The sequence below is a fragment of the Amphiprion ocellaris genome, chromosome 23 (assembly GCF_022539595.1).
Source record: "Amphiprion ocellaris isolate individual 3 ecotype Okinawa chromosome 23, ASM2253959v1, whole genome shotgun sequence".
NCBI lineage: Eukaryota > Metazoa > Chordata > Actinopteri > Pomacentridae > Amphiprion > Amphiprion ocellaris.
The window spans coordinates 4,373,861-4,400,442 of NC_072788.1; the positions used below are offsets into that span (position 1 = coordinate 4,373,861).

The window sequence follows — 26,582 nt, forward strand, 5'->3', positions numbered from 1 at the left end:
CTAGTCAATATCATGGATTCTCCTTGCACCCTGCTAATCTATGAACTCAGTTTATAGACAAAGAAATATGCGGTTGGTTATTACAAATGTGCCTTGTGCCACGTCCTTGCAGAAACACAAAGCTCCACTAGATGGCAGAAGAGCATCACAGAAACCACACCAGTCATGTGAGCAACCACAGAGTCAACTGTTAAAATATCACCCTTCAAAATAAAGACATTTCATCCTCTGCCTCAGCTGTCCTGATTTGAATCCATTCCCTCCTTCCCTCATTACCTTCCTTGTCCCTCAAAATTCCACACTGTCATGGCTCACTCACCGCCACAGACGTGCAAAGACAAACCGCGGACCGAGGTGCTGGTAGCTAATTGGGATGAATCAGACAGACGGGGTGCTATTTGACTAGCTCACCTCGCTTCACTGTGGCGTATGCGCCACCCGGATTTGCATGACTGGCACAGATGGCTGCAATAGGCCTGGCTGCTCTGCCACATTGCTGCCAACCTCCCACCACTTCAGCCTCAATTCCCGACTCCCAGCAGTGGGGCCGAATGCAACTGAGCCCCGAGTGGCATTTCACGTACACACAGCTCACAGAGGAACTCTTTCTGCTACTATACCAACAGCTGTTTCATTGTGTTATATAAAGGAGGACTGTTGTCAAATGTGCCAAAATGCTTGTTCTACCTTTGTTTTCTTGTTCTGCTTTACAATGTTAGCAATTTAGCAACTTTTAATTGTTTCATGTTGGGACCATTTGTAATTCCCATTGCACATTTCACTTTTTACTGTAGTGTTTGGTGCCTCTTGATTTTTGTCTCGCTGTAAAAGAGTTACTGTATCAGTTTGTGGGTTTTATATGGGACAATACAATAGCATTGTTTTTTTTGAACTTTGTTTAACACAACTGTGTACTGAGACAAGCTAGTTATAACAGCTGTTCAGAAGCTAGAATAAACTGAAGAGTTGTAAAGAAACTTCAAATCTCTCAACCATATAGACACCGCAGCATCCTCCTCCTTACCTATCTCACAGTTGGTACCCAGGTATCCGGTGCCGATGCAATCGCAAATGTAGCGGTTCCAGCCCTCTTTGCACAGGCCTCCATTGCCACAGGGGGCGCTGCTGCACCGCTTCTGGAGCTCACGAGTGCAGAAACTGCTGACACCCAGAGCGCTCTGGATCTCAGCCAGACGACGGACATCGCGGCTCTTGCCATCGATGAAGAGGTCACGGACGCATCCTACGTAGCCGTAGTTAAGGAGTGCTGTCCAAACTTCTGGCGGCAGGATGAGGTCCGACTTGGACTCAGGCAGCCCGCCCAGATACATGTCACTGTCCAGGTCCAGGATTTCGCTGCCCTCTGGGGAACTGAAGGGCATGCTACGGCTGTTGACTGAGATAGATCCTAAAAGACAGAAACACAAACAAGCGCAAATGACTATATTAACCAAACAAAAATTGAAAGCTCAATGGCAAATAGGTCTAAACATAGCTGTGCAGACACATATGGGGGCTTCTTGTATTTAGTGAGTGACTGAAAGTATGTTTTAACGACTCAAAAGGACAGCACAAATGAGACGTGTGAAGATGTGTGTGGGTGAGTGGGTGGCAGGTCAAGTGGGTGAATGAGTAGGTGAGAGAATGAACGGGTGAGTGGGAGGGCCAGTACGAGGCTAATTTGGGGACAGAGAACAGAGGTAGAAGGACATATGAGGAAGAGGGGGATAGATGACAGTCGAGTGTCTGTGCGCATGTGTTTGTGTGTGTCTAATGTGTCTATAATAGGCTAAATGGAGGAGAAGGGAAGCAGAATGCAGCAGGGAGTGGGTGAAACAAAGGGGCCCTCTCTCTTTCTGTGATTAACGACTCCATCTTAATTTTCTATTAAAAGCCAATTACAGCAGGAGCGGCAGTGAGATCACATGCATGCACACACACACCGGCACTCACTCCCACCCTTCCTCATTATAAGACACCATTAGAGGGAGATAAAACGTCCAAGGTGCTTGCCCACCTAAGATCATTCATCAGACACCACACACTCAGGCATGCAGATGCTCCTGTTTGGGCTCACAAGCAGGCAGATGCATTTGAAGACATCACACGGAAATGAAAAATACATTTACATTACAATCACCATTAACTGCATCGCATTTAGTATGTGCAACTATTTCTTCACTTATATTAGTTAGCATGGAGAGGAAGACAATTCAATTCAGTCTCGTTTCTGTGACTGACAAACCTGTGACACTGGGTCTCCTTAGTCCAGTAAACAGTTTAAGTGTGCTGCCTAAAGATACTACAAAATGTAATTAAAATTTTAGGAGACTGAGATTAAGTACATATAAATTTGGGGTTTTATTAAGTATTGTGGTTTGAGCAACATATAGCTGGTCTTTGCAAGCAATTGCAAAGCTGTAACTGCAAATGTTTCAATATTACTGTAAATGTACTTCGCCAAGGCTTCTCCGTCGTATGATTTCTGCCACATAATGATTTGCAGTAGGGTCGTAATCATGTGATCGTCAGCAGGCAGCTGGCGTAGCGTTCACTTGTTGTCATAGTTACAGTGATGCCGTGCAGCTATCTCGCAATGATACAGAAATCTTTAACAAATCTGTGGAACCAGACTATAAGCTGCATCACTGGTGGAGAAACAATCCTAACAGAAGCAATGATTAATGTGAATGAATACTGTAATAAAAAGAACACAACACTCAGTCAAATTTTAGATCACTTCCAAGACAACCTCACCTTTCCTCCCTTCCCTCTGGAAATCCACATGGCACCATTCCCCATCATTGACCTTCTTGTTGCTGGCTTTGAGCTTTGTTTTCCCGGAGCCCATATCGATCAGCAGGTACAAATACCCGTCCAGAAGCTCCATGGCAAAGTAATCAGTCTTGAGCTCCCTACCGGGCTTCTGCTCTTTAGGACCCTGAGGGCGGCCGTGGCTGAACAGCAGAAGGCCGCTGGGCTCTGTAGTGCGGAAGTCAAAGGAGATAGATCCTGTCTTCTTGGTGTTCCACTTGGGCAGGGAGATGTAGGACTCGGGGATCTCAAAGGTTACAGGGTCCAGGGCTGCCACATCCTCGCATCGGAACACCAGATCGCCATTCAGGGTGATTTTGGGGTCACGTTCAATGGCCAGCCGTGACAGCTCCAGCTTGAAGTCATTGTTCTTGTACACCACCTATTGAGCAGAAAGAACAGCGAGCAGTTAAAAGGTTATAAATGCATCCAAAATGGAAGTAGTGGTTTGCAATTGTTGATTTAAATATAGCAGCCAGAGCCGGATTTTTATCAAAAAAACTGACTTTCCTGGCCTAAAAACAAAATTCTGCTGCATCCTAGAAGAACATTCTATTTACAACACTGGCAGCCTCCAAAATCATGCTAATTGCTCCAGTTAGTTTCAAGTATAACATATAGTGAGTGCTGGAAAGTCTTGGCAGCATTAGAATAGTGATGAATCAAAACAAATGAAATGCATGACTTTCTTGAACAGCAGTGTGAAACCAGCTTTAGTAGTACAGACGCTGCTTTTAAATCTCCTACCGGCGATCCCCTAAGAGGAAACTAAGGTCAGATGAATGCTCAGATTACTGATGTTAAACGATTTGGCGAGGAATTCCTTTACACTGTAAAAAAACAAAAACATAAACACCAAGAGTGACCACTTGGGGCCAGTGAGTTGCCCAGGGCATGCATTTATTGATTTCACTGATGTCTGTGAGTGTGCATAACATACTCAGTGCATCATGCTCTGATCACCACTATATAGACTCCTAACTCTTGGTCAAATCCATAAAGCATATAACCTATTTGTTGTTGTAAAAAAAAAAAAATGCATTGTAGAACTGTAAATAAATATGCACAGTAAATTGAAAACATTAAAAGGCTCCAGGGGAAATCCAGAAACAGAGGAAGTGAGTTTTCCCTTCAGCCTTAATGCAAATGTCTCCAGCAGCCTTTGATGAAATACTATTCTATTGTCTAAGCTCAAAATGTGCGTCTATGCCTGACTGTGTGCATTCATAATGGATTAAGAGCTGAAGGCAAAGTAAATTCTTCTTCTTTTTTCATAGTTTTAGTTTTCCTTTCATTTGTTGAACACTCTGTACACAGCTTTTGAGAGGCCATCCTCAAGGTAATAGTGTGAACCAGCTGAGGTCTTTCCGTTTGTGTTTTCCCTTCATGCGCCACTCTTCACGCTCTCACACACCTACACATAGCCGCTGACAGTTAATGGAGAAAAGAAAAGAAAAAAAGTGTTATTTATATTTCTATCCTTGTTTTCTGCTGCGGTCTAAGCTACAATGTTAAGGAGGTTGTTCTGTTATTTTAAAGTCTCAGGTTTGATCCATGAGACACTGAGTAAAAACATAGAAAATCTACCTGCTCATTGGTGCTCTGTGGAAGTCATGAAATCTATTCTATTCCTCATCTTAGCATGTACATATTATATTACTGTATACTAATTCTCGATCATATAGCAGTGGTTTCCCATCTCTCTGGTAAATTAGGGAATTAAAATTGCATAGAGAATGCATTTCAGAAAAAATAAACCCTTTTTCTGTCAGGGTTCCATTTTAAAGGTAAAACCAGGTCACCTAAATCCTGCAATCCTTAAATCCTGTCTGCAAAACTACTGTTTCCCAAAGCAGGAGGAGGAATAATTATCGCTGAGATACTGTCTGCGTATTAAGTCACCCTTTGCTTTTGTTTGTGCTGGCCTGTCGGCTCATACTTAAAGCCTTGTCTTGCGCAGCGTGGTTCACTATATTGGCTTTTGACTACCTAATTTGTCCAGACTGCTGCTGTCATTCCTCATTGTCTTTCACAGTATCTCTTTCAAACGCCCTCCATCTTACCTATTTTTCTCACATGCAGGCACACTCTCTCTATCTTGTCCTCTCTCTCCTCGTCGCTGTCAAACACTACACCTACGCACAAGCACAGAATCCTCAACGAGAACACAGATATGCAGGGTTATTCTTGAACTTAAGCTCCCTTTGGTTATCTTGTGCATTGGCCACGCTGCCACATGTACTGTACACCTCATAATGTCGTCATTAGCACAGATTAGTCCTGGTAATTAGCGATGATAACGCTAAAACTGGCAGCTAATAAGGCGTGAACTCGCCTGGTTTAAGGTGCTAGAAAAAGAGACTGCTAGGTGCATGAGAAAAGACAGGGGGAGGAAGGAAAAGATTTATTTTTATTTCATTTATTTTCAGGTGTGTTTCTTATTTTTTGCTTTATTTGTTTTGTTTATCCATTCAGCTCTGTCTGCTTTGTCTCCACAAAAAGAGCAGCCTGGTGTTACGCTTGTTTGCAAAGGATCACACAGCATGCTGGGGAAAGATGAGGTCGCTGGAAACATGACAAGACTTTCAGGCCAGTTAGTATCTGCAATGTGGTTCCAATGACTGATTTAGAATGCAGACAAAACTAAGCCATTGTTGGCTGAAAAAAAAGTAAAAATGTGCTTCTTTTTTAAATATTTTTTTTCAAAAACAAAATATGATTATTCCATCCATTTTGCCATGTAAACAGCAGGGCTTGTAGAAGATGATGCCAGTCAGCCCACAAACACTTTGGTTCAGACCAATTATTCTGTCAAGCAATGTTGAAACTGATATGAAATTCATTGTATCCTAGACAGAATGAGTCCCAGTAATAGTAGTTAGGTCTTTTCCCCTTGTGATTAAGGGTCAGTGAAAACACTCAAAACGGACAGATGTGTTATTTTATTCGCAGTGGTATTCTTCTTTTGGAACTTGAAGCTAAATGCTAACTGTGACCTCTTTACTTTTTTTTTTTTAGCACCACAATCCAGACAAAAATTCTAATTGTAAAAACAATACATCAAGACTGTGATGGTCCTAAGCAAGTAAGCTGTCTGCTTTTGAAAACTGTAAACATTTTCCTCTACCTTTACTTTAGACTAACTCTAAATCATCTGTCTGCAAAACAACTAGTGCCAAAGAAAGTCTTTCAGAAGTCTGGTATTTTTTAGCCAAAATTTTGCCTCAACGAATGACAGATCCAAGCTTTCAATATGTCACTGACATGAGGAGTTTCAAAGGATCAGGAGGATTGTGTACAATCCAGTGTGTCAGTGTAGAATCAGTCATGACTGGTTATTGATTGTTTGTGATCAACTACAAACAGGTTTGGTATTACTGGGACACTTCCCATCATCTAGGAACCCTTAGTCTCTGCACACGTCTGGTGTAAATTCAAGAGCTTTGTGTTCCAAGCTTGGTCGAGAGAACTGTCCAGCTGGTCTGGTCTAGCTACGGATGGAACTTTTTTCCCAAATTTTGGCCTTAATAAGCTGCATGTTTATATACAGACATTCAACAGATCATCTTAGCTGCAGCAACACAACCGGGGAAATCTGTAATAGCAGGTAGAAATTTCCACTGCACTTATAAACATCTATCACTCAGGTAGTTAGTATCTAGTACTCATTAAAGGTATGACTACACTCGCTGCCAAAACATGAACAGATAAAGAAAACCTGTGGTAAATAATGCAAGGAAGGTGCCAAACAAAGCAAATGGCTTGATGCATTTAAGCAAGTCTGCAGGCGATGATGAGGACGCTGGTGAAGAGGCAGGAACATCAGAGGGGAGTGATTACAGAGCAAGTGCTTTATCATGCTTTCATGCTCTGTGCTGTGAACGTAATAAATGAACTAACAAAGTGTTTTTTTGCCAACCTTGCGGTTGCCGTGCTGGAGTCCCACTGCAGGTTTGACCATTTCCAAGGTCTGACTGTCACTCATTGCACAAATGCTTAGAGAAGTCTGTGTTTAACCCCTTGACACCTGAATTTATTTACAATTAAATAAAAAATAAAATAAAATAAAAACTTTGGCATGTTTTTGCTTTCCAGCTGATGCTAAAATAAGTGGAGATTGTTAATTTGTCTATTACACATAGAACAGATATATAATAATAATAATAATAATAATAGATATATAATAATTAGGTCCCACTCTGATCGGTCCTACGAGAAACTAGTGCTTGCAAGAAGTTTCGAGGTACGTATTGAATATGCACAGGCTGGCATTGGAGGAATGGGTATGCTATCTTGGCTGCAGTCTGAATGAAAGTGGTATGTTGCGAATTTGCGACAATGGGCATCAAGAGGTTAAAAACAAAACAAACGCTTGTGAGCTTTGACTGTAAGTGGGTAAAAAAAAACTATTTGTATCAATTTCTTCAAGATTTCTCATCAACTTTTTCACTTTCTAGCCAATAAGGTATATAATATTTGCTCGCCAGGCCAGCAATAAATATAATTTGTTAAATACTTTGTAATTTAGCAAACAGGTGAACATGGCTCTGTATAAGAAAGGGGAAGGATGGAGAAGGAGAGAGCAGGAGCCAGCACAGACTTAATTCATGGTACATAACTTTTTACAGTTTTATGTAACCTGTGAATTAGATCTTACTGCATCGCCTATATGAAACTGGAAGTAAATTGCAATATTTTCAGTAATTTAGATTGTTTTAAAAGTTGCTATTAAGTCAGATTTAGGTTCCAAGTGTTAACTGCATTTTTGTAACTTGAATTTGTTCCTTCTAGCCAAAGGAAAGCCTTGGAAAAAGTGTTGCTCTACACTTTGCCAAACACAAACATTACAAATGAACTTGTTTTTTTTTAAAACTATGGATTCATTGATGGACAAACATGTGAGTTCAATCTGGTGAATCAAAATGAGGCCACTTGACATGCTGCTTTTTGTTGCCTGCTAACTAGTTCCAAGCTTTTCTTGTGTCAGACGTGAAAATGTTGCACTGGCCAGTTTTTTAAACATGTGAATCGCGATCAAAGTCACCTAAGTCTACTAGTGTCCCTTGCAAAAGAATACACATGTAAAAGGGAAGAGGAGCTGGAGGCAACAAAAAATTATAAAATGTAAAAGAAGGAAGGCTGGAGAATATATGAGAAAGAGTTAAACAGAAAGCGATGCTGAGGAAGGTGGTGAATGGCAAATGAAAAGGTAACAGAGGGGCATAGGGATGCATGGGAGCATTACAGTGTGTAAAGGATATACGGCCAACTCAGAGATATCAAATAATTGGTGCCTTTGTAAAACAAAGGTCCTGGACAATCTGTACTCAGTCAGGGCCAGGTTCTGTATAAGTACTTGTGCTGACTGAGCATCTACGCTTTTACTGAAACTCTGGCTCTACACAGGCATTCTGTATTATGTCCTCTTCAATATCAGGGGGCAGGTCTCACAAGCCAAGTCAGAATAGTTCACTGGTTCTGTCCAATAATAAAATAACCACAAGTCAAGGTTTAAAGAAAAACTCACTAGTCCTGAATAGAGTTTTTTAAGGCGTAGAAACACAGTTTTTGTCCCCTCTTTTGATGTGATCACATCTGACTTCAGAATTCATTGACTTGCGTAGCAGTGCCACAGGGTGTTTTTGTGCTGACTTAACTCCGTTGATCTTTCTGAAATCAGAATGTGTGCGGCATTGACATGGGCTCTGACTTGTTCTTTCTTACCGTTCTAATGGCATACCTAACGCGCGGCCAAAGCCTCCCACGGGGGTGACTCCATTGATTTGTTTTGTCATTGAGAAAATCTGTAAATCCAAAACCCAGCAGGTCTCGAGTGCAAAAATAATTACTTTTTTTCTCTCTGTCATATGCTTGCGGTTGTGAATGTTTAATGAGCCTATACACCACACAGTTTGAGTCTGCTTTTGCACAAAGTGTTGCAGCTGGTTGACAGACAATCCACCAATCTATTCTAAAAAGTAATTTAACAAATATCCGTTACATTTATCAACTTTAGTGGCATTTACTGACTGTTTGTGAAGTAATGTCTGCATTATTGTATATTGTACTGACAGCTCTTACCTTAGTGATAAAGAAACAAATGAAAAAAGGCAAAGGGCAAGCTGTCCAGCAGCACATTTTCAACCACAAAGCCTAAGTGAATGTTGACTTATAGTAGGCAGGGCGTGAGTTGAGGTGATGGGTGGAACAAGGGTGAGACTTGGAGGAAGCCAGAGAGAGCATCAATATGAAGTTGGTAGGGTGAGGATAGGAAAGAGAGTGGAGGAGAGTGAGGGCAAGGAGGAGGGCAAGAGCATTCATCCAGTGCATGGAATCCATCGAAGAAATCAATTTTTAATTTGGCCGTCAGGATGGCAGAGCTGGTGTACCAACAGCACTACCATGGACTTAATTACACAAAACTGCCCCTGAGAAAGGGAAGATGAGAGGCAGGGAGAGAGATGGGGAGGAGTGATGAGAGAGGCAGGAGGAGTGACAAAGACAAGCACAAGGAGGGAGACTGAGAGGGTAGTGTGAAATGGGCGATAGCAAGGTCACAGTTTGGGAGAGAACTGGAGGGGCGGAGGTTGCAGCGAAGAGACAGATGGTGACAAACACAAGAAGAGAGGAATTTGTGGAAACAAGACCGGGAGGCTGAGGAGCAGCGAGACCTGATTTCACACCCCACCTCTCAGAGTGGGAGTCTAGAAAACACACATATACATCACACAGCGTATGATCATAGCATGTGGGTGACTTTGAACTCACACGGAGGAGCACACACACATGCAGCAAATAAAACCTTCATAGGGTTTCAGTGTCTCTTTTGGTGCCTTTTTACTCTTCTTCTGCTGTGCTCTTCCTTTGGATTTCTGCCGCCTGGAGGGTGCTGGCCAAGCGTATCAAAGGCATTTGACCACGGTGGCGGCATGAAAGCCTTGCCCCGGACCATAACACCACTGATAATCCAAGCTGTCCCACAGAACTAGCGCAGGATGAAACACACCACTGTCTACCCCCCAACCACACACTTTCCTCTTTGCATTCAGCTACTACTACTCTGCCCGGTGCTCCGAGTTGCTCTCATTGCAGGTTTTCTCAATGCCTTTCTGCGTGGTTACCTTTCTGGCTCAGTTCAGCTGATGGAGTCATTAGAGCTTGACTGCAGCTGAAAATCTGAGACCATAAGACTGAAACACTAGGAAAACACTCTAAGCTGAAGCTTCTAGTAAGTTCAAGTCTGGGTCACACATCTTTTTGATATACAAACACAGATTTGCAAACTAATAAACTACAGAATCTGGTAGCAGGTCTTGAATTTATTGTTTTAACCCTGTGAGCCCCAGGCTATTTTCAGGGTAATTACTACCTTTACCTTCAAGCTTTTTCTCTTAGTTATTAAAAGGGTTAGCCATACATGCTATATCACGTTCTTTTGATCAACAAACATGTGAGACCTCTCCTACTCTAGGTTATTGAGATCTTCTTGTAGATTTTTATATTAAGGAGAAAAAAAAACATCAAATGCTGGCAGTAGAATCTAGAAATATGAAAACCATCATGTTGAGATACTGTAATTTTTGGCCCCACCACCAAACAAGGCACCCCCAATGGCCATTTTACCTTGTGCCCCTAACATCACACAGCCTTCTTGTCCATTGGTGACCTGAGCTTGTGTTTGAACACAATTTCTAAAATATTGCAATGAAAAGCAAGTCCATTATTCTGCGTTCATTTTTTGCAAAACGTTGGATGGAATGTCGATTCTGTGTTGGAGACTGTAATTGCAATGTTGTAATTTCAAAACCAGATTACTCTTTGGAGCACACAGAAACAACTAGTATCACTGGAAAGGGTATGTTCTGCTTTCTACTTTGATATTTAATGTGTAATGACATGATGTCAGGAGGTGAAAATGGGTCAACAAATTAGTAAGGATGCCCTAGTAGAAAGGAGATTGACGCAAAGCTGTATGGAGGCTGTTATTGATTCAATTTGATGTAAATTTAAGATTATTTTTCTTGCCAACATATTGTGACACAGACAAGTCTTCACTCACATTGTTGGAAAGGTCAAGTCGTGAGGTTTACTTCAATATGCACAACACCTAACTACAATTAATACTTCGAGAGCAATTCAACCAAGAAGAAGGGATGTGAGTTTGGACGTAACGTGGATCCGTCGGGTTCTAAGGGTTATCTGAAAAAAGAGCCACAAATGGAATGACCTATGTACGTGCATCATATACTTTTGTTGATCTTCATGGAGGAAGTTCAGTTGCATTGTAGGGCAGAGGAAATATCCACATCAAGATTTCATACTTGACAACGCAAAAGCAAGCTGCTTAATGAAAAATGCTGGCTGCCCTTGGCAGAAGGTCAAACATGAATGCCACAGTCTGATGTTTACAGTAAGATCACTTTACTCCTGAATTTCTTCTGGAACATATCTTCTCCTTCTCTATCGTATTTCACACCTGATTTCTGTTTCTATCTACTTTTTTCTTCCATTGTTTGCACAGATGTGCAGTCAGCTTCAGACACATATTGTGTAACTTCTGCATGTTCAGATTCGGAGGTGATGATCGCACCTTTGTAATACCACTTTATAGCACCTCTATGTTTTTTTTAAAAATTATTTCTAATTATTTTTCTTCATTTCTCCTACACAACATCTCCTCTTACCTAGCTACTAATCGGGAGATCACTCAGTCTATCCAACAGTATCTAAGTATCAGCTCTTAAACAACAAAAAACACCTGCTTTGGCTTTCCATTCAGAGAACTTTTCTCACTTTTATTCTTCATTTCCACCTCTATTTGTTGCCGCTGACTCTCACCAGTGTCTGTTTTCTCATCATTCACACTCCGTCCTCTTCCCTGAGCTCTGTCTGTACATTGACTGTAAATCCAGGCTTGTCTTGATGAGAGAGAGGATAGTTAAACGCCTTGGGAAGTTTAAGGCCCACTAGGGATCCTTCTGATAGCAACCCAAATAATGAAAATGTAATTCTACAGGCATAATTAAGTTAGAGATAGGGTGATTACTGTGCGATCCATTAAAAGTGATGGCAAAAGTAATTACTTATTCAATCAGCATGGTTTTATGAGGAAATGCGATGGCACCATGTTGCGTTGCCTCTATACAAGTCATTACGTTTACAAGGGCATAATACTTTAAGCTGTGATTGGTCCTCTTGACAGCTTGTTCAGCCATGAATTAAAACCCTGGTGAAAATAAAAGTTAGTTTTGTCAAAGTTGAGGTGAAATAAAATTTTATAAGGCATCTGTCCAGTACATATCCATTCTTGACTTTGTGTGGCTGTGTGTTTTTCTGTATGCTGGCTTGGCTTTAAGTCTAAAATCTAAATCTGTCCGTTTTCTACCAGCCTATGGTGGTGTGTGAAATTCCTGTGGATGTGTTAGATCTGCGGTGTGGTTAGGAGGAGAGGGAGGAAGCATGGTGGAAATAAACACTTGAAAGAGATTCAGGATGTCTGACACCTCCTACTCTCACATATCTGCCCAGACTGATGATTCTCATGAAGCTGCGTCAGTCACCACAAATGTGTTTGTGTGAGTATGTGCGAGGATGACGCCACAGTCTAGCATGTTGTATGTTCTCACTCTAGCTGTGTCATATTAGTGAAATCATTTCACATAGGGCAACACAGATAAGTGCGAAACTGAAAACTAATCATGTATTGCAAGATGGTTGGTCAGGATTGCTTCCAAGCTTAAGCGGCGACATACAGTGCAAAGTCTGCAATGGTTTTCTGTGTGATAAACTATAAAAAGTAAACTACACAATGAGAGCCACTTACATCTTTAAGGCAGCCCATAAAGTTGTTGCTGACCGGTGATCCAGGCAAGTCTGCCGTGTTCGGGCTCCCTCCAATGTAGAAGAAGTCATCAGAGCCCAACATGGTGTAATCCTCCTGGGTGTAACCAGTCGTTGTCAAAATACCATCAACTGAGATGGTCACCTGGCATAGGCATGGCCCAATAGAGACAGACAGGAAAGGACAGAGAGATAGAGAATAGAGCAGGAACAGATAGGAACAGAGAATGGTAAGAAAAGAGAGAGATTAGAAGAAATGGAAGGAAAAACAAGGAAGAAATTGGATTAAACACCAGTTATAAGCGGGGTCGTCCCCTAAATCGTATCGCTTGGTTGGTTGCTTTTGGTACCAGTCAGACTGAGGGCTTTCACTCTAGAGTGCAGTTGCTGAGGGAAAATGAATGGAACAATGCTGTGCTGACTGTGTAATCACTGCCAGTAGTAGAAGAACAATGCTGCTTTAGCTGACTACAAGGTGGACTTTAACTCTAGTCTGCACTGGATTAAATGTGCCTGGAAAACATTTAAAATTCAGTGTAAGAAACAAACAGCTACTCTTTTTTTTAAGCATGCCATTAATAAATGCTGAACACTGCCTAAATCACTTGCACTGACTCTAAGTATAGATGAAACAGACAATAAAAACTGGGTCTGTACCGGTAACGCTACCTTCAGAATATCAACAGGGGTTTTTCTGTGATTGACAGAGCTTTTCTGTAACATTCCTTTGTTAAACCTGTCTTCATTCAAGGAACTATCAGTAAAAATGATATTTAATTGCCTCAAGTCATATATTTTGAGCAAGGTCACATTCTGTGCTGAACGTTTGATTGCTGATAGAACAATAAGCACCAGGTGGAATCAAGAATCAAACACACAGCCAGAAGCTGATGGTATTAGATAGTGTGGATTGAAGTGTAGAAAAAAAGACTTAATATCCCCAAAAAGCATTTTTTGGTACTTCCTTGAGGCCCTCCCAGGATTTTACCCGAGTCTTTTTAAGCTCAAATGATATTTTGATGTCTGTAATATTAAGCCTCCATACTTTGGTATTACTAAAACATGCCTAACCTCATTAAAAAAAAAAAAAATGACAGTTTCATCCAAAGTTACAACAGCATGTGTGCAGATTTCTCTTGTAGTAATGTAACACTAGACCTTCAAAGATGAGGTCAAGCAGCTGCTTAAAATATAGCACCAGACATCATTGTCAGGCCAAAGAATACCCGACGAATGAATGAAAATGAGACATGAGATATACTCAGCCGAGATTAGAATGCATATCTCCTCCAACTGTCTAATTATCACTTGTCTTTTTTACATTAAACTCATTACAATGCAGCAAACTGCAGCACTTGATGTGAATGTTGTTAAGTATAATTTGGTTAACTGTATTAGATCATGGCTGTATTTAGCATCAGTACCACAGATTTGCTGCTATACAAACATCCTGCCAAATCCTGCGGTTTGATTCTGTGGAGACTTTTGCAGTTAGTGACCAATTTATTGTCTAATTATCCTAAAAGAGCTGGCCTGGGCAAAAGTGAAGCACTCCAGTCTCTAATTCAACATCTGCTATCCTGCATAAATGTACACATAGCAAACTGCTGGGAGCCGCGTACACGACAAGCTGCTTTTCATTACCTCTGCATACTAAAATGTGGTGGATGCCATCATTTCATCAAGAATCAGCTTTACATGTTGGCCATTTACTGTCCAGTGGGAATTTGCATATGGTAGTACTTGTTTTTTTTTTTTTTTTTTGTCATGTTGGATCTAGACACTATTCTTTAGCATAATTCTGACAAGCATAATTTTTCATAATAACAAGCTATTAGCACAGACACAGTTGCACCTTGTTTTTTACACAATATACAATAGCTCTGATTTCCATCTACAAAGATACCAGTTGACATCAACAAAAATATAGATACACTTTAATTGAATCTGAAACACAGGTCCACAATCATGGCAACATGCGTTCTAAAGCAGAAGACTGAAGAGAAACCTTAGCAACTGCACTCCACAGATCAGTCGCCTCAGCTGAGCTCTCATCTTCCGTTTTCCTTGGCTGTTTATTTTTTAAATTCCCGTACTTCCCTTCTTAACAGGGCAACTCATTTTTATGTCTGCTGTTGGTACGTGGTGAGAAACATGGATCATATTGGCCAGATGCATCTGGCATGAAGAATCTGCAGTTCACAGAGTTGTTGGGGTCATCTTTGGAGAGCTTGGACGGGGTTTTCAGCAGGTTGTTTGTCCCATAGCGACGCGAGAGACCTTTTAGGCTAAGGAGGAGAAAGGGGGAGGGGGATTATCACAGCATATGTGATTTCAGGCATGTTTATCTCACTTTGGTCAAGTCATCTACCCTTTCTCAAAAAAAAGGAGATGGGGGACATCAAAGGATAGAGATACAATCTGTAAAGCTTCTGAAATTAAAATGTTGGCTAAATTACTGCAGAACAACAATATCGTAGGCTCTTGGGAAGTTTGGGAGAATATTTTACGGAGGACTGTTGATGGCACAAGGCTGAATGGGCTCACTGGGGCCGTGATGGACTAACATTGGCTAGCTGCCAGACACCTATACAGCTCTCAGCTAAGAGGAAAAAATAGAGATTAGCAATGTGTCTGTTCTTTCTTTCCCTCACCATCCCTAGCTTCCCAGATTCCACTACTTTAAAGGTTAATCAAAGCTCTTAATACATGCAGTTTGTTAAAAATTTCCTAGAGCAATGATATTTTGTTCAGTGATTAACAGTGTGACCACAGGTCAAACTTAAACAGCAACAAAAACCCCTTAGAGACAATGCGTCAAAAGCACAAAATGAGCCACTGAACCGTGCATAAAATGAAGAAAAGCAAAACAAATATCCAAACGTTTCCTCTGAGGTAACATTGTAATTATTCACAAGAGTTTGCTAGTGTTTGTTTTAACCAGAGTGCACGCTCATCCGTTGACAATATTACAGGCACTTGCATCACTGGCCGGAGGAGGGAAAGGGTGATGATATCACAGGTTGCTAGTTGAAATAACCCGCATGCATTCCCATCTCAAATCACTCACTGTATAATGCAGACAGATTGTTCTTTAAATGAATATCAAAGGATTTTCCCAGGGAGTTTCTGGCTGTTTTCATCCTCTCTGAGACCCTTTGTTTTGAATTTTATCATTCAGAGTGTGGAAATGTAGGTTTAAAAACGTGTAGTTGTACACACTTTGCTTGAAATCGATCATAAAATCCTTCCTCCTAATTCTTCCTGCTAAATCTGATTAAAGCACAGAATCAGTGAACAGGTCACTGAAACCATAAAGTCACTCAAAAGGAAAGTTCCACATAAAAAACTAATATTCAGCATTAGTTCCCACTGTTATTTCTTTACATTTAACAAGGATAATAGCTTAAAGGCAAAATGAATGGTTTTTGAAGATGAGGTTCAGGTCACTCCATGAACTTCTAACTCTGTGCTTCCTTGACTGTGAATGCATTCAAAGTAACTGAAGAGACAGAACAAAAGCAGTGCTGAGGGAAGGAATCACAGCAGCCAGGCTTAGAGATCAACACTCCTGTGCCAGACGGCTGCACAATTATTCAATGACTAGTGTGACAATCTCACAAGAAGGACCGTCTCTAGCAGCCTCGTGTGCTCTTTTTCCAGTCTGAACATGAATCCACCAGCTTTGCTCCACCTTTCATATGTGCCTCAAACATGCAACAACCACACCAATACATAAGCAGGACTATTAAAACAGGAAAACACAAATAAGAAAGCCCTGCTGTTGCCCTAAGTAGATTTTTTTTCTCTCAGCTGCTCTCCAAATACTTCTTAAGCCAAGCACACACAGAAGCTAAATAGACCTTGCTGAACTGAGTGCCCCAGATATCATTAAAAAAAATAAAAAATACACTGAAGATGTTTACCACTGAATATACTGTGAAGCGACTGATACAGCTCTAAAGTTCAAATCACGAGACATCCTACTCCACCCATTCACATGTTGCTGAACTGGCTTCCAAGATGCTCCTCTTTGGCAGAATGCTTCCTTTCATGATATTAACCTCTCCATTCAGCCACTACCTCTTGTGTGCCTGTTGCTGATAAACCAGCTACCGACAGACTAACAAAGCTTCTGCAGCGGGGCTTCACATGCAGCGTACGGCGAGTTGGAACTGTTCTCTGTGGAGTCCTGCAGTGTGCTCAGCTGAGCGTGTCACTAGCTCATTGACCATATCTTCCTACATGACTGCAGGCGGCTGGGGGCTCCGTAAAGTGGATCTGGCTCTCATGATGTAAAATAGGGTCTGTATGATTCAAACTCTGCTGGTGATTACACTGAAAGCATGTAGACATAGAAAACCTATTCAAAGACAGTTGGGTAAACCCTATCACATTTGAAATGATAAGACTAACCAGATTCTTTACATGCTAAAGCCATGTTTTAGTTTAGTGAGCTCAAAATGAACACCATGTGTGCTTAGAGATGCATTTGCGTCATAGCAGAGAAACTTGCACACAATTCCCTACATACTAGAGCACTCACAGCTCATCTACTGTCTATTGATCTTTAGAAGTCTGGTAGCAACTTAAGTGCTGACGAGGGTGAAATTAAAAAAGAAATGAGCAAGCTCACAGACGGTAACACAACTACAGGAGCCACAACTTCCATAAAAAAGTGCATCAGAGTGAACCCCAGCTAGTATGAGCAGCACTCTTATAGCTTATGTTGGCCAAAATTGTGGAATTTTGCACATTAAAGTATTGGAAGCTACATCCTGCCTTCCCTCACTCGCTCTCATTATTCATGCATTGTTCTTCAGGAGTACAGACCATGCTCTACCACTGTGCAGTTCCCAAGAGTCAGTATTGTGAGCACCCAGTCTTCATGTAGCACATTTGTCAGCAATTCCTGAGTTAAGGAGCACAGTGTGACAAAGTACGGGCACCTTTCAGTAGTTTCACTCTGTAACACCATAAACCATGCAGTGGAAGCCACAACCTTACCTTGGAAATGTATCACTTACCCTTGTTGGCACTATGTCTGATTACTGTCAGCGAGCTTTTGCAGGGAGAAAAAATTTGTTATCTTTTGGAGTTTATACAACACATTTCACAGTTAGATTCCCACACAGATCCCCCCATTAGCCCAGGTCTCAGCCAGGCAAATAGGAGAGATGCTCAAGAGAGAAGGGAAAGATATGGATTCCCACTCAGCGTTAGACTTCGATAGGTGTCTGGCAGCTTGTCAAAATGTCTTAACCGGGCACAAACTATGTTGAGAAACAGCCTTGTCTTTAAGCGCTAGATTTGAAAACTTAACTATGAACCTTTGAACTAAGCTAAATTTCTAGGTTAGTATAAAGACATAAGGGAGGGTTGGGAAGCTCAGTGTGAGCATTATTTGGACAACAATTGTCAAAAAGATGAGAGAGGAAAAAAGGAGGGGGGTTCTTTAGCTGTGTGCCGAAAAGATTTAAAAGGGTTGGAGGGTGAACGAAATCGGTTAGTAATTTTGTAAGTAAGGGAAAGTCAGACACAAAAATGGTTGTTAGTACAGTTACAACAAAGGTTTGATTCAAACAGTAGATTAGTAACACCGTTTTAGTAAATTTAGTCGAAGTGGTAGTAGAGTATGTGAGGATTCTTTAAAAGTCCTCTGCAATTTGATTGCTCAAACCAGATCCAGATTTGGACTGAATGTGTTATTTCATGTGACAAGGGTTTGTTTTGGTTAAGAAGAAACAAAATGAATCCATCCAAGCTAACAGGGTGACACACAAGCCATGCACTTAAATAAAAAAGATGACACAAAGAATGGGTGTAGGGCGAGAATTCCATTTGACACAACACAAACAGACTATTTAAATAATAAAAAAAATAAAAAATAAAACTCAACCATCTAGCAAGATGCAGCAAAATGGGGAGGTAGTGAGCAGATTTAATTGCAGGGCACCACAACACCAGACAAATGGGAAAAGGAAGAGAGCTTTGAGTGTTAGGGTTTTTGGTATTGGGAAACAAGGCAACATAAAAACCCATCTCGGTACGTGTACAACAGACTGACACGTGCTGGGCTAGAGCAGCATTAACACCCTGTGAGAATGCTGATGTGAAGACGTTCTAGCCAGTAGAAACATGCAAAACAGGTGCAGGAATACAACCACTGGATACTGTCAGTTTGGAGGTGGAAGTGGGACAAGATGGTAACAGTGTTAACGATCACAGATGAAATCAACGGAAATGAGAGGGTTTTTTTTAAAGAATAGGGAAAATTGAGAGGGGAGAGCGGACGTCCCTGTTTTGGTGAATGGAGCAATCAGTATTCCAGTCGTAGGACATGTCATATCAGCAGTGTCCCTGTCCTCCACACACAAAAATCCATACTCAGTCATGATTGCAGTTCTCATTATGCCTCTGCTCGAATTTCACCGCAGTATTTCTGATGCAAGTTCAAAATTGCTTCATCACTTTTGTCAAATTTGAGCCAAGAACTGAGTGAGTCACCACCAGATACAACCTCTTTCTGCATATAAACCTCTTCTTTTCCAATTCTTGTTATGATGGATTGGCCAGATTTGCTCCTTGGGGCATCAATCCTCCATTCACCAGAAAATGAAAATCTCTCTCCCCTCTTTGCTTTTCCCATATATATATTTTTTTTTTTGTTTGTTTCAGGAAGATAAGGTGTGAGGTCATTATTCATTTTAGTACGTTAATTTTGAAGTTAAACTTATATAAGCAAAAAACCAAAACAAAAGAAGAAGAAAAAGAAAGTAAATAACTAAAAAAATCAAGAGGGTGTGGCTAACGTGTCTTATGGCCGTATTGATTATATTAGGACTGATATATGTATGTATATATGTTAGCCATGATATATACATATACATATATACTCAATGCAATCTCTATATCGAAAAAAACAACAACAACAAAAGAAAAGATTGGAAAGGGAAGGAAGGTTCAAGTCTCTTCATGCAAGGGTGAGGCCAGTAAAGTAGAAGAAATATAAGTTAGTGTTAGTGTTAATGAGGGGTTGATCGCACATAGTTCAGATTTTCCCAGGCAGTTCCCTTTATGGTCTGCATCAATAGGCAGACAAGTTCATTTATTGATTGGTAAAGTCCAGTGAAAGCAAGTATGTCTGGCCACGACGACACGCCGATAGTAGTCTGCAAGTGTACATAAGCAGCACTATTATGCATGGAGCTTATGAGAGCTTTGAGAATATAATGAGGTGTTGACTCTTCAGTCTTAAATGCCTACAAGTGATTTTGGCAAACTAACTTCCAGTTTGCAGGTCAACACGTGCAATCATCATTATAGTTTCAAAAATGACCTTTCGTCTTTACTCCGATTTCTTTTTACACTCATCGTCTCTGCACCTGTGTTCCAGCTGCAATTGCCACAACATTAAGTGTGTACATGTGTGTGTAAGAGGGGCAGTGTTCTCAGGTGCAGGTCTGGGAACAGCCCCATCTTGATCATAAATCAGCCTAAGGCCACTAATGGGATCAAGCCCTCATTTGAGGCCTACTTTACAGCGAGGGCTTTGACCACTAAATCAAGAGTTGTAAATACTCTTCATGACTCCATAAACCACAGGATGGCAAGCCTAGATAACAGGTCGCTCCATAAAAGGCTGAACAGGACCAATTGAAGCGACATAGCAAGTGGGTCTCTTTAGTGCTATTCCTCTCATGCTGTTCCAAAGTTGGGGAAATCAATACAAAAAAGCCTCTTTTTTAACTTCCTTTCACTGGAATAGCCATAGCAGGGTATTTATCTGCGTGAGAAATCTGCTGTGCACGCTCGCTTCGTAGGGTTCTTCTAAAAAAATAAATTAAGAGGGAGAAACAAAACGTAAATTGTCAAACTTTTCTGATATTAAATTGAGAAAATATCTTGCATTATGATTCTTTATTTCTTCATACGGATAGTGTTTGAGGTACCAGAAAAATAACAAAAAGAACAAATTAAAAAAGAACAGAAAATAAACTGCAAAAAAAAGAAATATTAATCTAAATTTAAAGAATTTCTGTATCTTATTAGGCAGACCTCGTTGGATGAGAACAGTAAGTCTTTTTAGGAGAGGGAAACTGGATGGCAATAAAAAGCAGTAACATATAAATATACAGAGAGAGGGCTAAAAGAAAAACAGAAAGGTGGAGTTTTTCAGCTACCTTGGAATTGATGGAGGATTGTACTTTCAGTAAAGCAAACAGAATAGAAAGAGGTAACGGAAAACCCAGGGCAAACCAAAGTGTAAGACAATTAGAATGATATCTACCATATAATGCAGTTTGTTTACCATAGCGTGTCCAATGCCTGCGTGCTTCAGGAGAAAACAGGGGGAGGAGAAAGAAAAAAAATAATGACAAACCTTAAAAACTTAAGAAAACACACCTCAACCCCAAAAAAGTGGGAAAGAAAAAAGAGCTTTAAAAAAAAAAAATAAAAAAATCACCTTTTGCAAAACCACCTTTGCCTTTTAATAGGCGATTGGAGTCTAAAACATGTGATCTAATAGTAAAATATAATTTAAAGAATCTTTTTTCCTATTGTTTATGTAGTAAAACATCCAAATAAAGAAATAAAGAAAGCAATTGTAAGCAACTATTGTGTTATAAAGGGTCATTTACAAAATAAAATCATAAAAAAAAGTAAAGGAGTAAAAGGATAACAATACATTTGTTAGTATGTAAGTCGCAAGTTAAGTAGAGAAAACAACAGATGGTTCACATTCCGTGAATGACACAGTGTTAGTTGTTGAAATCATAAAAGGTAAGGGAAACAAAATTCACCAATGAAAAGAATCAAATTGGAAGAATTCTGAAGATTGTTAGTAAGAGAGACAAGAGTTAGCAAATCAACTTCCACAGAGGGGATTTGGGCAGTTTTGATGGGGATGTGCATTTTGAGAGGGGAAGGGAATGAGGGAAAAGTACATCAGTATTAGTATTCAGAGTGGCAGACTAAGGTGCTCAGCGGGGCCTGCTGTCGGTCGGATCAAGCTTATTTCAAAATGGCATTCTTTTTTCTTCTTTCTTTTACTGGGCGTGGCCAGTTGTTTTTGATTGCTTAAGGAGGTGCAACAGCAGAAGCAAAGTTTCCCCAAGTAGTCATTAAGGGGCTACTGTGTCGCATGCAAGAGAAAGCAAATTATTAGAAAAAAAATAAAAATACTGCATTGTAGCAAACAACAATTATGGTGAAAAACCTCAATGAAATCATCAGGGGCATTGAGGAAAGCAGAATTAATTTAGAGTAATACTTGAGAATGACAGAAGAGGCTGAAGGATAGAGAGGGGCAGAAAGAGTGACAGGAATTTCATTGACTGGTCTGGTATCAACAGCATCCTGAAAGAGAGAAAAGTGCTCATTTCATCATTTAATTCATTCTCACAATAAAGAGCAATGCTTGTTGTCCCTAGGAAGAGAAAAAAAAAATTACAATTGAATATTAAATGGACATAAATAAATCAACAAATGTGGTTCTATGGCACATGTTTTGGTTTTTCATGTGGACATTCAACTATTACCTGTCTTTGAAGCATCGCATGGCTGTTATGTGTTTTTCATACATTTTTATAATTCAGAGGTCTGACAGTAATTTGCAGAGCTAGAAAAGGTCCCTGTCTTTAAATATTGTTTAATGTTTCAAGCCAACAGTAAATGTAATAGTAAGGAAAAAGATGCATGAGCCCTGAGCCTTCCCTGGGGACAGAGTGGACATCTAGAGGACATCTAACATCTTGATCAGAGAGTTGCGCCGCTGTGGGTGGTCATATCTGACACGCAGAATCTGGGCGAAAAGGGTCGAATTAGACACTTTTCTCTCTTGGAATCTCAATTATAATTGAGGCAATTCGCACAGATAACATCAAATTTTACACCGAGTAATTATCTCGCCTGGTGCAATGCTCATACAACAACAGCATTCATGAAGAATTAAACACAAAGCTCCAGGACAGGTTGTGGAGACGTATGCAAATGACAAAACATTTCTAACATCGCATTACATGTACAAGCCTAATGCTATACCTTTGTTTTCGCTCATGTGTGTCAGTCTGTTCCTGTATTGTGTACAGCAGGTACAGTGCTGTGGGTTTTGTTTGTGTGTGGGATAGATTACAATGTGTTCGTGCCATCTGTGTGGGAACTGAATCTAAGCGGTGACCATAAACACAATTCTCCCTGTGAGGCTAACTGGCCAATTTGAAGCTTCGTGCACACCCACTCTTTGATCCTGGGTCACGGCAAAGTGCTGTCACCAGTCACCCACTTTGTCTAATGACTCCTCTTAATCCATTAATTAGCTAAAAAAGATTTAGTGGTGGGTGTGAATTTGCATATCAGTGGCGCGCTGTGCTCCCATGTCTCCGAGCGAACAAAAAAAACATCCGATACATCAAAGAATGGATGTGAGCTTGAAAAAGTGGCAACCTGACAAAGGTTTATTAATTTAGACAAATGCACTCCTACAAAGGTGACAGTGACTGGTGGGGCTTTCTGAACTCATTTAAAGATGCTGCGTAATACAGTGAGAAGAAGGTAGAAATGAGATATTGGAACAGCCCGAAAAGATTTTAAAAAGGAGTGCAGTTGTGGGAATTTTATCTTTTAAAAATTGCTGATGATGTCTGACATGATACAAAAAAATTGAGAAGATGGGTAGCAGAAATGAAAGAAGGAGATTACACCCTAACGTCAGTAGGCAGTGTGCCTGGGTAATGACTCAACATGCATGCGTCAGTCTACACAGTTCTGTGAGTAAGCAGTATCTGCCTGTGATGTAAGAAGGACGGTTTACTTGATTTTGCTGAGGAAGTCTCTGCACAGGGTCAAGGTATACTCACTAATGGATTAACGGAACTGAGAACATGTGTGTGTAAAAACTAAATGCAGTGAATAAGAAAACTTGAGTCCTTTTTTTGTACATTGCTTTGTTATTAAATAAGATTTTTTTTGCTACCCTGATTTGCATTTCACTTGTTGATTTACCTATATGAGTGTCTTGATGAAACGTAGCGGGCTGTTGCAACTAAATTAGAATTAATTATTTTAAGTGTAGTAGCGCCATAATTATCCAGCCATTCAGTAAAAAGAAATTCCACACTGAGAGTTACACTGAGTTCATGATTTTTTTTAAAAAAAAGAAGCAGAAAGTACAAAATGAACACACTGCCAGCTAGAAGTAATGTGTGAAAGTAGATGTGTAGAAGATCTAGAGGCTTAGCTATTGCACAAGTCAGACTTTTTACTGTAGGCTTGAGAACTGTAAGTACTGCTGAACTAGTGCTCCATTGTCAAGATCAATCGTGCAGAAAATTAAACTTTTGTTCTACTTTTGCTCTCAAACTGCAAGACAGAATGGTCTTGTAACTAGCTGGTTTAAAGAGTTTCTGTCATGATTTCCCCATTTCGTGGTGCGCCGACATGCTCAAGAAGTGTGTGCTGTATTATTGTAGGATGGCTGCAGGAGAAAATGCATGACATGTTGGACAAGAGCACAGCATATGAGCTGAATCCCTTGTTATTCCTCTCAGAAAACATTGTCAAATTGTCTTAGTGAGGAGGGTGTGTGTGTGGGTGGTGATAGCATTAATAATACACATTGGGCTGATAACAACTTAGAGTATCAAATGATAAATGTGGGTCATATTGGGGAAAATATGAATGCAAAGATATCTAATATCTCAGCTCACCTATTTACAGAGTGCTAATTTTACTCTCTTACAGTGGATCTCCTCTTCTATGCACCTTGTTCAACTTTGCTAAAAAATCCAACCTGCCTGGAACCCCTGCTGTGACGGACCATCACCCTCTCTGTAATTGACCCATGTGGGAAAACCAAGGCGGCAAATGCTGATGTTTGCTGATGGAGGATAAAGCTCCCAATCATGTAAACAACCACAGGCTCAGATAAACAACTCTGTGTTGCATCTGTCTCAAAGTTCCCCCCTGGGCTGAGAAACCTTCATTTATTAAATATTGGGGAACAAAGCAGAAAAAGAGGGGAACTGTGCTATTAATAGCACTGTAAAGGTGACAAGTGTCTGTGTTTTGTAGCTTTGCATTTCACAGGTGAAACAGCTGACAGAGGACCTGCAGGTTGCCAGACAAACTTAGCTCAGATGTGATATGATGTGTTGTTGAGTTGCTGATCTTTTACACGCTCAACACGGTGGCCATTACTGAACTGTGGCCACCAGCGAATAAGCTGAATAAATATTTAATGACAAAGCTGTGAAAATGATCAATGGATAGTGCAGTGGAGCCAAGATTCCCAGTCTAGATAGATTTATCATTGTAAGTGAGAAAGTTCTGAGACTAATGACCATTCTCCTACAAATTTCCAACTCGAGAATTCAGAAATAAGGAATAAAAGTAATACCGTGGTATTGTATTATGCGGTGAGAGGAGAGGGAATAGGTGCCATTTGTCGAGTGAAAATTTCTGAATTAATGATTAGTGTCACATGAAAAATTCAGTGTGTGTTTAAATTTTTGTGGTTTTATATACCTACATATGTGCCGCGTAGCAAGGTATTTACGCATGTGTGATGCATCAGGCTGCACTAAGTAACACAGGCACCCTATTGGTTACCCTGTCAGACGGCATGCACCTGGACTTAGATTCAAAATAGCTTGTTCAGGTACATTTGGTTCTGCATTCATTCCAATCATCCGACATTCAGTCAGAGTCTGCCCCTCTCTAAGTCTGGCTCCAAGTAATGGAAACTGGCAGACAGGCTTCAGGTGCAAATATGAATGTCACTGCAATTACGGTGGAGAGAAGTCTGCAAACAAACAGCAATGAGGGGAGGCGGCTTTTGTGTAGCCGTGTGAGTGCGAGAGACAGAATATGTGCATGAAAATTGCAGGAGAACAGCATGGGTACCGCAGTGTGAATGGTCATAATTCTCTCTCTTTTTCTGTTTCCTATCATCCTTGTCGCTATTTTCCCTTCTCTGACTGTTCTCTTTAGATTCTATTCACAACAAAAGGGACAAAGTGGGACACATGTCATTGTCAATCCATAACTGCAATTGTTGAGAGTCAGAAATGCCACAGTTAAGTTTCATAATAAGCTTCTTTCTTTAAATATTGATTAACGTACATTCTGTCTGTACATTGTCTGCAGAAAACAAACAATGCACAGACTCGTGCTGTACTCTTACCCAGGCTTAAATGCCTGCAGAATGAGCACTCCTCAAACTAAGGAAATACTTTTCGACAGACAGATGGCTCATCTAGCTAAACTAGACATTGTGAATTTAGAAATTTATAACAACTTGGGGGGGGGGGAGAAAGATTAACAGTATAGTTAATGTTTATTTCTACCTCTTAACGCTTAAAATACATTCTGATCCAGTTTGGTAGCACAAAGCCACGGCAGCTGAACATGAATATGCATGTTTTAGAGAGAGTGGCTCCAGCTGTTCTTTACTGTTTATGTTTTGTATGTACTTGTGCATGCACTTTATAAGAAAAATTGCCATGGCTGGGCTGAAGCAGCAAAACTAAGGAAAGCTTCTAGAATTCAGCGAGATGGAAAAAGAACAAATTACAACAAAAGACAGGTGCAGCGAAGGTATGGGGGTCTATTGTTTATCCCTGAGAATTAAAGTCAAAGGCTGCCATTTTAATGTCAATATTTTTACACAACTGCTGACAATTTTGTTACAAACAATACAATGTAATGTCGGCGTTGCTGGTTTGAGTTGTGACAAAGACATTAGTTTCTCCGCCAACAGTGGAACTGTCGTTTGTTACAGAATCCAGTTCTCTTAGCCTTTGCAACAAACTGGTGTTCCCTTCCTTATTCAGCCAACCTGCCCTGTATTCTCCCATAATCTCGGTCTTAATCCTTGAGCTGCATTTGTCTCCCTAATGTTTTATTATTTGTTTCCACCTGTTTGAATG

The 26,582-nt window shown here is 40.5% G+C and overlaps 1 protein-coding gene across 15 annotated transcripts in view; it reads right to left on the reverse strand.

The window, feature by feature from the left end:
- The window catches only part of nrxn2b (neurexin 2b), a 702,762-nt gene that overhangs the window by 369,941 nt on the left and 306,239 nt on the right, over nt 1–26,582 (reverse strand). For 8 of the 15 annotated variants that reach the window (XM_055007811.1, XM_055007807.1, XM_055007800.1 and 5 more), the window contains 4 exons: nt 20,945–20,989; nt 12,638–12,799; nt 2,758–3,196; nt 1,025–1,408 (listed from right to left, as the gene is read on the reverse strand). In XM_055007811.1, coding sequence (XP_054863786.1) covers nt 1,025–1,408; nt 2,758–3,196; nt 12,638–12,799; nt 20,945–20,989 — 1,030 coding nt within the window. The remainder of the gene's footprint in view (nt 1–1,024; nt 1,409–2,757; nt 3,197–12,637; nt 12,800–20,944; nt 20,990–26,582) is intronic. The other 7 variants (XM_055007810.1, XM_055007808.1, XM_055007806.1 and 4 more) reach the window with 2 other exon arrangements.